This window comes from Cyprinus carpio, chromosome A10 (genome assembly GCF_018340385.1).
Source record: "Cyprinus carpio isolate SPL01 chromosome A10, ASM1834038v1, whole genome shotgun sequence".
Taxonomy (NCBI): Eukaryota; Metazoa; Chordata; class Actinopteri; order Cypriniformes; family Cyprinidae; genus Cyprinus; species Cyprinus carpio.
In genome coordinates, this window is record NC_056581.1 from 11,272,772 (window position 1) to 11,288,435 (window position 15,664).

Consider the following 15,664-nt stretch of genomic DNA (forward strand, 5'->3'; position numbering starts at 1 on the left):
CTGTCTGACAGATGTAAACCTTCTAGTAGCTGTGCGTGCAAACTGCCATCGTTAATCTTGCAGAGACGGAGAGTTTGAGCGGGGGAGTTCTTTGGCGTGAGTGAGCAGGAGTAAGTATTCTGATTAATGATTTTGTATAGTATTTTAAAATCTAACGCCAGTACGCCATATCTCTTGACATCTCCCCGATTGCCTGCGAGCTTCTCCTCCTGTCTGTACGGTAATTTCTCTACTGTGCGACAGAGAGTCGAGTGGTTATGACGCAATCGTTAGCCTATTTTTACAAAAACTGTTTCTACGGGGCCATAATGTAACATAGAAGGTAATGGAGCCCTTTATACATTGTCTTGTATCTTTAGAAATAAATAATGAACAAATGGAGTCTTTAAACACCTCAGATGTAAAGTTATTCGATGTCAAAGTGACGCAAAAATGAATGGGAGTCAATGGGATGCTAACGCAAGTGAAGTTCTGCTAAAAGATTACCCCACTCTTCCCAAAACAAAAACCTGTCTACATCCTCCAAAAAACAACGTGACAGCAAAAACATCCAATCGTTGCTCCTCCTCTCCGAGAAGCAACGCTTACGTAAAGTATCGCGATATTTCAGGACTCGCCATTTTAGTTCCTCTCAGTGTCGTTCGAAGTGCGTTGCATGTACTTTGTCTGAGCTCAAATACTTTTTTTTTCTTGTTAATTTAGTTTTTTCGTTTTTTCCCCTCAATCAATCGACGTCACAAGAAATCAGTACTCAATTTAAGGTAAGTTGCTTCGGTTATAAAAAAAATATATGTAGCTTGCTTTGCGTGAGGAATCTGCTTTGTCACGCAGGCTAATGCGCGCTGCTGCGGCCTGCTAACGTTAGACGAAACCTCTGCGAATATTAAATAAATCCGTTGTTGTATTCGATATTAAGAGTTGTTTACGTATTGATTATTATATTAAAAGAAAGAGGATGCATTGACTTAAACGTATTTTATATAAAAAAAAATACCTTTATATCAATGTTTTGTTAAATATTGTTTGCTAACCGCGAAAGGAGGCACCCGGATGTTTGGTCGTTTATTCTTTGCGATATTTTAAGCTCGAACTCCAAAATTTACATAATTTCACCCTCGCGTTTGAATTTATCCTTAGTCGAATACAGATGGAAATATTCACCTAATTTAAACGACACGAGTCTCGTTTACATTTTCGTGAAGACAGTACGTTAACGTTAGTGCGAAGTGTTTGTTTTATTGAAGTGAGCGCGTGTGTGTGCAGATTCTTGCTGTTATTTATTTTCTGCTAATTTCCTAATGTTTTATTTCTATGCAGCTTACACAATATCCAGGAACACAGCCATGATCACCAGAAAAAGAGGAAGAACCACCCTAAACGCTGATATCACATGCACAAGTAATGTTACCTCCCTCGAGATTGATAGTGTTTCCATAATCAGCAATACAAGTGAAACAAACATGCTGACTTCTCCAGAAAGTGACACCAATGATTGGGGTCTGGATGACCTGCTTGGCTCCGGGCTCAACTGGGACCTTGACAACGATGTGCTTGATGATTTCGTCAACTTTGAATCGCAGACGACGACCAGTGATGAGACCGACCAAAGCGCAGTGCTTGATGTTCCCTCAACCCGCTGTAGAGGTGCAGTCCAGAGGTCAAAACTGCAAGGTGTCTCTGGTCGGATCTTCAACAAGAACGCCATTGCAGCGAGGATGAACCGATTAAAGAAGAAAGAATACATCAGTGGCTTGGAACAGAGAGTTGGTTCTTTGACGACAGAAAACCGCGATCTCAAGCAGGAAAACGGGAATCTCAACAAGAGAGTGGAGGAGTTGGAGAATGAAACTAGGTACTTGAGATCCGTGTTGGCCAATGAGAGCATGCTGGCTCAGCTGTTGTCTAGATTGAGCGGTGTGAACGGCATGAAATTCTCTACCTCGCTTTTCCAGGAATCCAACAAGAATGACCACGATTATGCCATGCCGAGGAAGAGGGTGAAGGTGGAAGACAAAGATACTGCAGGTGGCATCTGCCTGCATGTGGACAGAGACCACGTCTCGGTGGAATTCTGCACCAAATGTGCAGAGAGTTCAAGCTTGTCGCATAAAATGTAGGGTCAAGTATTTTACCTTTTCACCGTTTCCCGAGACTGAACATTTGCACAAGATGTAAATGAGGGGACATGACAACAGTAGTTGTCAAATATAGATTTAACTGTTTAAATGTGTGCAGAGCTTGAATGGCATGTCTATTGAACTTGCTTTCAATACAAGTTACTGCTAAACTTGTTGACAGTTTTCTTCTAGGTGCTTGGTCCGCCATGCTGGATGAGTGGGTCACAGAGCATCCTTGACTGCTGAAATCCATGGTAAGGATCAAGCTGTAGAAGACTGCACAGAACTGGTTAACTCCTAAGATGAGGACAATGCTTTTTGCCGGTTCACGGCACAATATGAACTGTAAATAACCTATAATTTCTGTTTCATTTTCATTTGGTATCTGTTTAAAGTATTGGAGATAATCTACAAAAAGAAATTAAGCACTGTTTTTTGAAATGCATACTTTGGATGTTTATTGGATTACTCAATTGTAGTATGTAATTTCATTTAAAATAGACTTAAGGGAAGTAGTTAAGTGGACAAAAAAAAGTTAAAGAATTATGTAAATGAGTGATATTTCACACAGGGCTTCCGCTTATATTAATCTATGTATCTGTTTATTCAGTGTTGATACATAGATGTTGATTCAAAACAAGATTCCATGCAAGTTTGTATTTAGCTGAAAATAGATGAGCCCTTTCTGAAATAACACTATTTTTCTAAAGAATGTTTTTCATGTAGAACCCTTATTTTTCTTTATGCTAAAGTGGATTTTGCTGTGGGGAAAGCAGAAGAATCGGGACCAGCAACTTGCATCATGGCCTGGTAAATTTAAAAAAAGGTAGTACATGAAACCGTGTAAGTTACAGTTTTTACTGATTCTTTATCACACCCCTAAAGACGTCAGATACTGTAACGCTCGTTTAGCATCTAAATGAGTATTTAAACTCTCCTGTTTAAAGTAATGTTTGACTACAATGCATTTTACATCTGTCTCATTTCCATGTGTTTCATCTTGATTTGTTAAAGCACTTGGGCTTTATTTGACAGTTGTCGGGAGAAATGGTATGTTCTAAAATGGAATTTTCAAAGGGTCATGGTTTTTGAGGATGATCCTCTATGTGTGAGATGTAATGGAAATCCAAAGACTATGCGGGCACATGGCTTCAGCTGTTTTGAAGTGAAATGTAATAAATTTTCATTTGAGTAATGCAAATTGATTTGTGTCCTGTTAAGATGTTAACTACACTCTCCTTTTCTTTTTAGACAGCACTTTCTTCGCTCTCTACAAGAGCCTTTTCTTACTTCTCTTCAAGGTGGATAAAGAGTGGTGGTGGTTTCTCCATTATATACAAATGTGTACTGCAAAATTCCTTAATGGCTCTGGTAATTCAGTGACACCCCGAGAAACAAACACAGCTATTCTGTTTGGGCCATTGTTGGTCAGATCTAATGACAGTGGCTCTCTATAGCTTTGCAGATCAACCCAAGCGGTTCTGAAATGTATAACTGCAGTGGATTTTTCTTATTCTGGTACTCCATACTGCTGTCAGTGTAAATAGAACGTTTTAATGAATATTAGTGCCAACACCGCTGTGTCAGACATAGAAACACTTTTTTTTTTTTTTTTCCTCTGTGGTAACAGCTTGTAGGATGATTATAAATCTACCTTTTGAAATATTAAATGTTTGAAAAATGTTAGTGTCCAAAAAGTAAGTTTTAATCTTACAGTACCTCTATTGATATAGTTCTTATTTACCCAAATATTGTAGTATTGACTCAAATGTTAGTTTTGAATTGTGACTGAATTGAATTTTGGTCCTCATATTTAAAAGCTAATGCTGGTGTTACTCTGTTTACATTTCAGAACTGTTTGGTCCATTGTTGTGGGTAGGGAATTGGAAATAAGCTCAGATTACAAAATCTCTTTGTGGCAGTAAATGAGTTATAAATAAGCGTGTAAATAATGCATAAGCATGTTTCCTAGTGCATTGTTTTTATTATTAGTAGCTAACAGAAACTGGTAATTGATCCACATGTTCTCCATTTGATCATTTTATTAGTTGTACATTACCAAAAGGCATTTGTGTTTACACCACTTTTTATCCACTATTTTTATCGCACATGCACACAAATCAAATGGTTTAGGCAAGGCTCTAATTAATGTTTTGTAGTATCTGTAGTAACACAACTTCCAGACAGTTTATGCTATTCAGAGACTTAGAAGAAACTACATTAAATGTTTTCAAATACTTCAACTTGTGATTTAGGATATTTTTGGAAGCTTCAGTAGACTTCTCCCTTTTCAACAATTGGGCTGAGAGTACTAAGGTATAGTTGAATTTATGGATGAGTTCACTGCTAACCATGAAGCGCTTCACTGTCAGAATCTGTTATTTTTAGCATTTTTAGGTAGATGTCAAACTGCTTAGAGCTCAAGTAGGTTCCAAACAATCCCTGCAGCAGTAAAACAACATACATCTTCTTTACTACGGGTTTGCTGAGGTTCGTCCAGAAGCGTATCATGTTCCCCTTCTCTGGCATTGGTGCACTGTTATACCTGCAAGACAAATGGATATCAGTTATATTCAGTCATGCATAACTTGCCACAATCTATTTGTAAGAAAGACAGTATGTAGTAATAATGTGGACTAACCTGGCTGCAAGACCAGCATTGACAGGTAAGGCCAACAAAATGGGATATATGCCACCACCAACCACGCCAACCAAAGCCCCTCTAATCAGGGTACAGGTTGGGCAGTTTAGATCACCTATAATTACAATGTAGCTACTCAATACAATGCAGAACATTAAGAAAAACTCAAGTAGCTTTCATGTGACTTGCTCAAGAGCGTTGCAAGGTAACAGAAAAAAATATAAAGTGCACACAATAAAAGCCTAAAAAGAAGAAATTAAATGTACTTGAGCTTAGAACATAAAAATCCTGGTAATGGCTTTGATATCGATCAGAAATAATAAAACGAGGTGTCGATTAAACAAAATCTAGCCAATCATGTTTTGATTTTCGTACTGACGCGTACACATAACTTCAGTTGATTTTACCAATAACTACTGACTGACGTTTTCAAAGAGGTAGAAGTTTAGACCCGAGTCACGTGGAAACTACTTAATACCAATCTTCATAAAATCCTACATCCATTTCATACCTGACATTAAGGGGTTTGTGACGGTCGCAGTGTATAGTGCTGCAGTTGTCAGAAAGGGAAGGACAGCCATGGGAAGACTGGAAGTAAATCGTCCTTGGGTGACATTTAGTACACGTCTGTAAAAGCTGTTGGCAATCAAACCAGCAAACCCAGCGTTGCCAGCCAAATATATGGGGCCGTATGAAAAGAGCTTTCTGTTGGGGTTAGAACAGGGAATTTCGTCAGCTAACTACAATGAGGGAAACAAAGTTGTGACATATTATGTGTAATAAAACAAAAACAAACAAACCCTAACTTACTTGTCTATATCAGCGAGCCTTTCAAACTTCTCATTCAGCATTTCAGTAATCTTCGGCCTGGATACTGTCTGGCCTTGGCCTGTTTCTTTCACAAACGTCCCGTTGTCTGTCATATTAATCTAAAATGAGATAAAGATATAATATCAACAAATGGATTCAAGCAGACAGACAACCTTCTAACAACGTTGTGACAACATATTAAAATGTTGATATTTCATTTTGGTGACCTGAAGGCTATTACAACTACTGCACATGTAAACGGTTGGTTCGTCTGAAGAAAATCTGCAGCGGTTTATCGACCAGTGAGTTTTTTTTTTCTTTTTTTTTTTAATTTCAGAATAAGATTAATAATAACTCACCGACATATAAACGGATAATTCATGAGTCCATTTATAAACTCAGAAGGGATAGTTTTGTTTATGTTGCTACTGTGTCATTACGCTTATAATAGCCTACTATTAATTATTTTCATACATTCTATACAGCTTGCTATCTGGATATCCATGAAATTCATATTAATCCTCCGTAGAGGACATATTTTAGTAAGACGCCTCTTTATAAAATGAACTTGATATGACATTGATATGGCATTTTAAAAACGCAGCGTTCATAGCAAGAGACGCATCGGTCAAAGCGAATGACAGCTGGTTTGTTTTGCCTGTGTTGATGTGCAGCTGAACGTCAAACACAGTCGTAATACTGTCTGTTTATTTACAGCTTCATTTGCACATGGTCACTACATCATTTATGCATAGTAAGATTGCTACTTACATACGAATGAGCTTTTAAATAAGCGCTAAATTATTTCCATCCCCTGTTAAACAGTAACAGTCCTCAATGCCAGCAGTGCGCAGCCATGTCTAACCACATGTTCCATTCAACTTTCACCCCGAGATCCAGGAACAATACGGCGATAACTATTGGTCCGTGCATGGGCCAACTGACCGAATGAACGAACGCCATTGGTGGACGCGCCCTGTCAATCCCCGCGGGTCAACCCTCTCGTTGCTAGGGCGAAACTGGTGATGATGCTGCTGCTGCTGGTGGTGATACTGCACCCACCGTAGACAGAGTCTGCAAACCAGCTTTGGCAAAAGATGCCGTGAAAATTCACAGAAAAAATGACGGGAAAGGAGATGAAGTTGTTCTTAACTGCATTTCGGGACATTTGACGAGGACCTTTGGTATATCTGCTCAGATTGGCTTAATTACAGAGACAATTGTGGAGCCATGCTTTATCGGAAAGCTGGATGAAACTTGCAGGTGTTTTCCGACAGGCGTCGCACCGACAGGCTGCTGTTTCACGGGGAAAATACGTCCTGCCTTGTTTAGTCTTCTGTCTCTAGCTCGAGATCTGGATTTCACACACCAGTTTGCCTGAATGGTTATGGTTTTGCTTTTAATTTTCTTTTTTTTTCTGTTCAAGGATCGGAATATAAAACACAAGACACATGTAGGCTACAGAACAAGTCGTTCTTGAAGAACTACTAGCATGCATCTTTTAACTGACACGGGCACGAGATAGCAGGATGTCATGCTTATGTATTCATCAAACTGTTGCTAGACCTCCATATTGACAGTTTAAGGATTTAAAATAATGCTTGATCAGCATTTGTTGACTGAATCTTATCCAAAACAAGCCATGCACTGGAGACTCTTTGTGATTCAATGTATATAGCCCTTTGGGGCAAAAACTAGTGGTTAGATTTAGTTTAGATAGTCACTGCGCCTTCAATATTTGTCAGGACTGTATGGATTGTGTTATGGACAGCGGGACTGAATTATGTTTATGTAGTTAAACACCAAAGGCATTTAAGGAGTCAGTAGTTGCGCGAATATTCCAGCAAAATAATCATCAGAGAGCTCAATACCGAGAGTATATGGACACTGGAGAGCAGATTTATATACACCAAGGTGCACTCGATCACTATCCACTCTTTCTATTGGATTATGGAATTATTACTCATGAGCGACAGTCATGCACTCAGAATGTGTTTTCTTCTGCAAGATGTTTCGGCGCGTGTCTTTCCTTTTTAACTTGACAATAACAAGCAACGACCCCGAGAGCTGCCATTCTGTTCGCGTTTACATCATACAGTTTATGGTTCACATCTGCATCAACGAAATGAGTAGGAACTTGCTGCTTTAGCAGGTGACACTTTCTCAAAAACACTGTGACAGCAGATGAAGGCGAAACTTTTGTGTTGCTGTTTCCACGCGTGACAACCCCACAAGGACATAAAGGAGTAATTATGCCCTTAAGAAAACGAGGTGAGAAATAAATATCAGCGTATGTGCGTAATTGTGACAACATGATTTTGTATTTAACAACTTTCGTTGACGTGGACTTTTTTAGGGCGGCATTATTTCAGGTTAAAATGTATATGAATGAATAAGATAAATTGTAGGCTACTGTACACTGAAAAAAAAAATAGTGTAGAGATTTTTATTCAGAAATTGCTAGTAAATTTCACAAATAATTCTGAAATACAATTTTCTTGCAAAACGTACTCTAGTAATCTCATATATTACATATATTACAAATTGGTTATACTGGTGACAACTAACAGAACCTAGAACCTGTGTGTCTTCTTTTTCATCATTTTAATCATATCTAGTGAAGATACAATTATTTTTAAGTATGAATATTACATGCAGTCTCTTAATATGAGGTCATAAGAGCTGTATGCATAATGTTTATTTGTCAGATTGTGCAAAATGTTTAAATATAGCATGTCAATTTTCACATGTAGATATATTTATATAGCTATGTCTTTGGGTAATGCAGAATGTCAGGAGTCAGGATTGTTTAGGTGAATATGTTGTGGTTGCTGAAGCAGGCAAAATTGATCATGTTATAGCAGGACTGTTGTGGCTGTGCCTTTTATTATCCTTATTTTATTTTGACTTCTGTACCTTCTAAGCTTAAAATATGCAGTAGGGACTTCAAACTGTGTAATTATATATGTAGGCATATTAGTAGTGTAATTACACTCTGCTGTAAGTTTGTAGTCTGTAAAAATAGACAAGTATGGCCAACTTGCCTATGACCTTGTATGATCTCGGATGCTGGATTGTATTTATATTTCAGACTGTTATACAGCTGTGTTTTTAGTTACTCTTTAAATGACATGCATGTCTACAAGTCTTTTTTATTGCATTTTGTAAATGAAGTGCATCTCCAATTTTTATTGTTTTATTTTATTGTTGTTTATTGTAGTAGTTTGTCATTAGCAGAAGTCTCATTAAAGCATGCACAGTAATCATTTTCACGTGTTACTGATTACAATGTATTTCAAATGTTAAAGTTTTATGTTGCTCAGAGGGCTCTGGTGAAGACAGGAATTAACCCCCGTCCTGTCCCTAGTGTCTGTTTGTCTGTGTGACTAAGTGACTGAGTCATGCTCAGTCACTCTGATGATCTGTGCCAGTAGTAAAGCGTCTATCAGGGTCTCTGCACGTTGTTAACTTGTTTCCATGTTATAAAAGCATGTAGAAATACAGTGTATTGTTTGAAGACAGTTTCTCTGCTGTGTTCTTAAAGGATGTCCCATTGGAAGTAAAACTTAATTGTCAGTTTAGATTGTCATTCTATGACAATTCACAGCTCATTTTATTTCTAATGTGACATACTGAGTGAATCCTGCATCAATGAATCATTCACAGTTTGACTAGTAATGTGCATTAAAGGAATATTTCACCAAAAAATAAAAATTTGCCAAAAACATCACAATAATTCACATGACTCCAGTCAATTAGTTAACATCTTGTTAAGCAAAAAGTTGTGAACAATCAAAATGCTTTTAACCTTAAAACGTTGCTTCATACATTTTCATTTTTATTGTTTGTGAGCGAGCACTCTAAAGACATTTATTTAAAAATAAATGTAATAATAAATAATAATAATAATGGATGTTATATGTTCCATGCTAAATGTTGTATTAAAAAATGTAAGTAACATACATTTTTTTTCTGTCTTACAGACACGGCCAGGGCAATATGCCTCCTGGAGGACTACTGCTCCAAACTGAAGAAACCAGAGGAACAACAGCTCAAAGCTTCCATCTTAAGAGTCATGGGCATTTTCAAAAGCAGTCTTTTCCAGGCTCTCATAGGTAAGCTTATGCTTTATTTTTGCCATTTTTCCTTTTAATAGGAAAATAGGTAAAAGAAAACATGTGAAATAAAGTTTATAAGTGATTTTTTCAGCAGCATACAAATGTTACTCAAATTGATTTTTAGGATGTTTGTTTGAATTCATTCACCCCAAGAGTGTTCTAATGTTTATTGTTCTAATTTAAAACAATGTTTTTATGTCTTGAGGTCAATGTTTTAATTGTTATTATTTGTTCCATTAAGGTTGCATGTGCTTTGTCTGCTGATGTGACATTTGCTCATAGTTCATTCTTAAGCAGTGGGCACATTCTGCCGCTTTAGGGCTTTTTTCTGAAATAAAGTTATTTTTAACCTTGCTGATGTGGCAGGAGATGCTTCTCTGTGCCTCTGGTATTTTAAATGTGTTCTTCATAAACTCAAATCTCCACAAGGCAAGCTTTTGTCTTTTCTCTAAAGGAGAATCAGATTGGTTTTGAATCTTGATTGGTTTAACTCCTTCATTCATACTCAAGGTCAAATGCAGCTTAAGGACAAATGCTCTCATGTGCTTTTAGTAAGTATAAGTGAGATCTAAAGATGGATGGTTTTGACTTCCATGATTCCCTCTTAACATGTTATTAAATGTTTAGACACTTCGTTAGTTGAAAATAGGATGTACAATTGATGATTCTGGAACATAATGTCTTATCATAATTTCTGTAATGAGTTGGGCCACTGTGCTGTCACAGTCTGTTAACATTCTCACCAGGATGCAGATCTTTATTCTGGTCTAAAGCAAAGGTTAATTCGATCAATTAGCAAAGAAACTCAGAAATGTGCAGTGTGGGGTGACCAATGGTCAGATCAGCAGCTCGTCTTTTCTAACTGGTTTTGATTTTGGAGCCGAGTGCATTTGCTCACTTTTAAGAAATGTAAATGTAAGTGTAAATGTAACACCATGAAGTATTTTCTTATTTCTTTGAAAAAATTGCTTTGTATATATATTTGCTTTATATAAATATTCCATAGGTTTTCATGAAAGTGTAGGGAGTCATTCAAGCTTTGTGAAAATTACAGCTTTTGCTTTAAATGGTAGTCGGTCATAGAAGCACTTTAATGCAGAATTTCTTGATCACACACTTATGTTTTAGCTGCATTTGCCAAGATTTTCAAAACTGACTACACTAAATGCTGTCACGGAGACGAACCCCGTGATTCCCTCTGCTGGCCAGCAGAGGGCACCCTCACCTGAATACTGACACACATCCATTCATTTACACTGACTACACTACATTTCCCACAAGCCCCGTCCTTGGACTCTAATCACCGTCACAGGTGCTCTTCATCAGGACTTGTGTATAAAAGCTGGACTATCACAGGAGATCAACGCGAAGTCTTGATTTGCTGTGTCTGTCATTTCTGAGCGTTATTACCCGTGTTTGATTTCCTGTTGCCGATCCTGTTTGATATCCTTTCCGTACCTTTGCTGCCTACCTACCGACCCTTGCTTGTTACTGGATTTTGATTCTCTGTTCTTCCTACGTTGTTGATATTGCTGGTATTGACCATTGCCTGTACGACTACGAGTCTCTGCAATAAAGCCTGCATATGGATCCCATGTCGAGTTCTGGGTCATTACACTTGCTATGACCTTAGCTCTAGGTTTTAAAGCTTTTACTGAGTTGGATGAGAATTAGTCATGCAGAAAAATTGCGTAATTAAAAAACTGTGTGTTTAGATGCAATATGCTAAATCATAGTTGTATGTTTAATTGCTGGTGCTGTGGTATTATTGTCAGCTAACTGAACTGAAAGGGTAACTTAAGTAGGGTGAGATAATGAGGGACAGGCAGGTGAGGATGATAACTAATCAAACAAAGGTAAAATAAAAGAACTAATCAAAGGACAACAGAAACTAAATGAAAACACAACAAAAGAATTCCATTAATGTGACAGTACTCCGCCCTCCGGCCAGGTGAGACGTTGTGCCATAGCAAAAACAACATAGGAGGGATGGAGGGAACTAAGGAGGAGGACAAAGGAGTGGAGTTGGGATGGTAAAAGGATGGCGAAGGGCAGGAAGGAAGGCAGGCAAGTGGATGACCAAGGTGGCGACGATGGAGGGAGGAACCATGGCGGATCAGACGGAGGGAGGAGCCAGGATGGAGACAGGAGGAGTCAGGGCAGATCAGATGGAGGGCCAAGGTGGAGCAGATGTCTCAGGCGACCGAGGCGTAGGCATGGATCCAGAAGGCCGTAGTGTAGCCGGAGCGACAGAGGACCAATGTGGAGCTGGAGGGAGGGAGGAGCCCAAGGAGCCTGAGGAGGAGTGGAGTTCGGAGGTGATGGAGGGTCGATGACTGACCAAGGACGAGCTGGAGGGATGAGGATATCCAGCGGAGAGGAGGGAACTAGGATCCATGGAGGAGCCGCTGGGTCAATAAGCTGAGGCGGAGTCTGGGACTCATAGGCTAGAGGCGTAGATAAGGGATCCTCCAGCCACAATGCTGATGGAGACTGGCGGACCTGCGGCGAACCAATATCACCGATGGTGGGCTAAGGGTGAGCAGAGGGGCTGACAGGGGACAGTGGAGGCAGAGGCGAGGACTGTTGAAGAGATGGTGGGAGAGGGAGGCTGGGTGGGAGTTTTGAGCAGTTCGAGGGTTCAGGGATGGTGTGTGCTGCCCACACACAGCAGATGAGCATTCCCAGCACTGGGAGCACCAGAGATGGGGGAAAGACCTCCATGGTCGAGACAGGACAGACAGATATTTCAGGAATGACAGACAGTTTGGGCACGACCTCCATAGTCATGTAGGGGCAGACAGACTGTTCAGGGCAGATAAACAGTTCGAAAACGGCCTCCTTGGCCGTAACAGGAAAGACATTTCAGATGATGACGGAAGACTGGGTAGTTCTGAAACAAAGTCAGTTAAATCCCCTGAGCCCTCCCTCAGCTCACCCTCACTGGTGGTGCTATAAGGCAGGGTTTTCCTCCACGCCCACGCTCTCCACTGTTTCATCCACTGTCGTGTGCATTGTAGTCAGCTCTTGCACCTGCTCAGACGATCGGTGAGGCTCTGGCTCCGGGGATCCTCAGCTCTGTCGCCCTCTCTGGCGATGGCTCATTGGTCGCAGCAGTCTTTGGCTCTCAGTCTCTAGCAAACGCTCCACAGTGGGGCTGGTGAGTTCCTCATCAACGTGGTGAACAAGGATCGGTTGCTCACCAGCACCCACTCTTAATAGTGTAATATTTGTGAAATATTGCCTTCTTTTTACTGTCAATAACCTGTAGTATCTTTAATTCTTTTTTCTTCTTCTCTGACCTTTACCTCAACCTACTGATTTATTACTGTTTTGTGTTTATGGCAGATTGCTTTCTATTAGAAAAGGTGACGTGATCCTTACAGGTCTTCACGTTCTTTGCTGCCCTCTTGCAGTCAGTCATAGATTACTCCACCTAATGCATTTAGAACCTAACTGTATAATTACCTTGCATCTTTGATACTAAAAACAAATTTAAACAATCATGTAAATCTGCCAAACTTGTCTCCTTTCTGTTGATTTTTTATAAAATGCTGTTAAAGTTTAAGGTCACTTCCTGAAATAGCAGTAATCATCTTAGAAGGCATTAGCATGTGCCAGAGAAGTGCAGCTTCTTAACTGCTTAACCTATTCTCGCTTTCACCAGGAAACCTATTTCACCAGGATACCTGACAGCATAAGTTCAAAATTCTGTGAAAATCCATTCTGAGTGTGCAGGTTCACTTTCGGTGTTTCATGAAGAAAAATCTGATATAAGAATGGTTTGGTACCTTGAGATTCTGTTGGTTTGGAACCCTAAAGGCCCTGAAATTTTGATCTACAGAACATTATAGCAGTTGTTATGGTAGTTTGGCAGTACACAATAGCCAAAATGAAATGGCCTGCGCTATTTGTGGCAGGAAAGCTGCGAGGTTACTATAAGGTTGCATCACATAGTATTTTACTGTTTGAATCAAAAGTTCTCTGGAACGGGTCTGTCTTTTTTTAGAGTCTGTCCTTTTTGGTGAGATTTCCTGGCTAAATATTCTTTATCACAGCTGTTTATTTGAATCCTTAAGATACTGAGCAACTGCGGTCTAATCGCGAAACCAACCACAATGCCAATTTGTTCCATAGAGGTTTTTAATGGGACCTATTTGTCACTGTCATCTGAACAAGGTTGGACACTGCCCTCTTAATAGAAGAGCCATGACGGCGCACTCCTGTTTCACAGTGAGACCGTCCCTAGAGAATCTTTTTTTTTGCTCCTTCTGCTAAACTGTAATCAGATTTGTTACTCTTGCAGGAGGGGAGTTCCTGACACCAGGGGATGGATGGCGAGTAGCAATCTCTATTTGGTCCAAGTTCCACAGCTAGAACAATACAACTGCTCTGCGTCAGTTTCTAGAGTTCCCGAATGCTCATCAAAGTTTAGTCTGGCTTTGTGTCATAGACAGCAGGATCCAATAAGGATTACAAAGTCCAAATTAGATCATTTATTGTGTCTGTGTATGTGTGAGTGTGTGTTGTTCTTGCTTAATTCATGTTAGCATTCGCAAATCCATTTTACTACCATAATTTAGCGTAGTTCAGAGAGAAACAGAATGTGGGAATAAAAATGTGGGATAGGAATTTATACATCAGGAATCTATTGGATTGTGCAAAGTGGGTGTTATGTACCAAAATCTGTTCAGAAGTATGAAGGGGAGGAGTTAAAAGATGGAATGGGGGTGTCAGCTATAAACAAAGTAATTTCTATGGAATGAGAAATTTTGATTGAAAGTTTGATTTCATTGTGACTTTATGGTTAAAACGTTCACTTCAAATATTTTACACTATAAAAAACTCTTTGCAGGAAGAATAAGATTAGCAGTGATTTTTGCATTTTTTTTTTCCTGTTCTAGAATAATCTAGTCTCCCTGTAGCATGTTCTCCACTGTTAATCCTGCTGCTTTGTGATAGCAGCATAGAGCTCTCTCTCCGTCTTTTCTCTCTCTCCCTTTCTCCTTCTCTAATTTGTCTCTTCCTGTTTATTTCCCTTAACAAGTGGACGTGAGTTTATGTGCCTCAAATGGTGGTGGAAGCCATGCCTCAAATTGGAGGACTCTGGGTGAGGACTTTTGTCAGAGAGCGTTGGCTCTAATCACAGGTCAGTGTAATACTGTTTGTCAGTGAATGTCAGGTAAATGTCTGACCCAGATCTGAGATCAGTGGCTCATAGTGTATTTTGTGATTAAGTTTTATTTGGAAAAACAGCATTGTTAGAGTTGTGAAGATAGTGAGTGAGTGTTCTAAATGATTATATGAGAGTTACATCATACCATGATATCTGTTTTCATTATATTTTATTGAATATTTCTTTAATGTTATTTTTGCATGCCTTAAGTGAAACTTTACCCAGAAATGAAATCTTAGTCCTCAGTGCTAACCTGTATGATGTTGTTGTTGTGAAACACATGTAGAATCTTTTGCAATCATTATGTAGCTCTTGCCATAAAACAACGGTTTAGTTTACAGTGACCATGTCTGTCAAGCTTTGAAATAGATGACGAACAAACAAAATTAGATGCGTACATGAACCCAGAAACAGAAATTGAAAGATGAAACAGAATTTGAAAAGACTTTTTTGTGTTCCTTTAAAATTTAGTGTGAAACTCTTTTTCACATTTTGTGCTTTTTATGATTTTGAATCTTGGTGTGTGGATAAACAGCCAACCTACGTGTTTTTTTTTTGATAGTATAATTTGAGTTTATAATAAGCCAGTGTTTACAGAAATGTGATGCCACATGCATTTGGTTGAATACCAGCCTTGGCTCCACCTCCAAAACAGATGGCTGAAAATTATTAGATGTCCTTAAGGACAGTAGAGCCTCTAGGAAGATATTAATGCTGGTCTAAAGATGCAAATGCAATGTGAATATTTTCCGTACCAAGCCTTTAGCTCCAAAGTACAACCACACAGAAACTGCTGAGTCCG

At 39.1% G+C, this 15,664-nt stretch overlaps 3 protein-coding genes across 9 annotated transcripts in view; 2 read left to right on the forward strand and 1 right to left on the reverse strand.

Annotated features, from left to right (window-relative positions):
- The first annotated feature begins 601 nt into the window (after positions 1 to 601).
- Positions 602 to 3,318, forward strand: LOC109097887 (CREB/ATF bZIP transcription factor-like). Of its 4 annotated transcripts, none has more exons than XM_042765223.1 (4): positions 602 to 761; positions 1,318 to 1,398; positions 1,477 to 2,371; positions 2,870 to 3,318. In XM_042765223.1, exons 2-3 carry the CDS (start codon positions 1,344 to 1,346, stop codon positions 2,115 to 2,117), a joined length of 696 nt encoding a protein of 231 aa, XP_042621157.1. In that variant the 5' UTR covers positions 602 to 761; positions 1,318 to 1,343; the 3' UTR covers positions 2,118 to 2,371; positions 2,870 to 3,318. The 4 variants fall into 4 exon arrangements, with proteins under 4 accessions (XP_042621157.1, XP_042621156.1, XP_042621155.1 ...); XM_042765225.1 differs by having other exon boundaries at positions 603 to 761; positions 1,318 to 1,852; positions 1,953 to 2,371; XM_042765222.1 differs by having other exon boundaries at positions 1,318 to 2,462.
- Positions 3,319 to 3,735: 417 nt separating this feature from the next.
- Positions 3,736 to 6,462, reverse strand: LOC109097888 (transmembrane protein 126A-like). The gene is made up of 5 exons (XM_019111504.2): positions 6,340 to 6,462; positions 5,569 to 5,687; positions 5,270 to 5,463; positions 4,759 to 4,873; positions 3,736 to 4,662 (listed from the first exon to the last, which is right to left on the reverse strand). Exons 2-5 carry the CDS (start codon positions 5,679 to 5,681, stop codon positions 4,464 to 4,466), a joined length of 621 nt encoding a protein of 206 aa, XP_018967049.1. The 5' UTR covers positions 5,682 to 5,687; positions 6,340 to 6,462; the 3' UTR covers positions 3,736 to 4,463.
- LOC109097198 (disks large homolog 2-like) overlaps positions 6,431 to 15,664 on the forward strand; it is a 206,903-nt gene continuing 197,669 nt past the window's right edge. For all 4 annotated transcript variants that reach the window (XR_006161001.1, XM_042765209.1, XM_042765210.1 and 1 more), the window contains exons 1-3: positions 6,431 to 7,839; positions 9,552 to 9,683; positions 14,734 to 14,835. Coding sequence is in view for 3 of the 4 variants with exons in the window: in XM_042765209.1 (XP_042621143.1) it covers positions 7,821 to 7,839; positions 9,552 to 9,683; positions 14,734 to 14,835 (253 nt within the window). In the remaining variant the exon portion in view is untranslated. The remainder of the gene's footprint in view (positions 7,840 to 9,551; positions 9,684 to 14,733; positions 14,836 to 15,664) is intronic.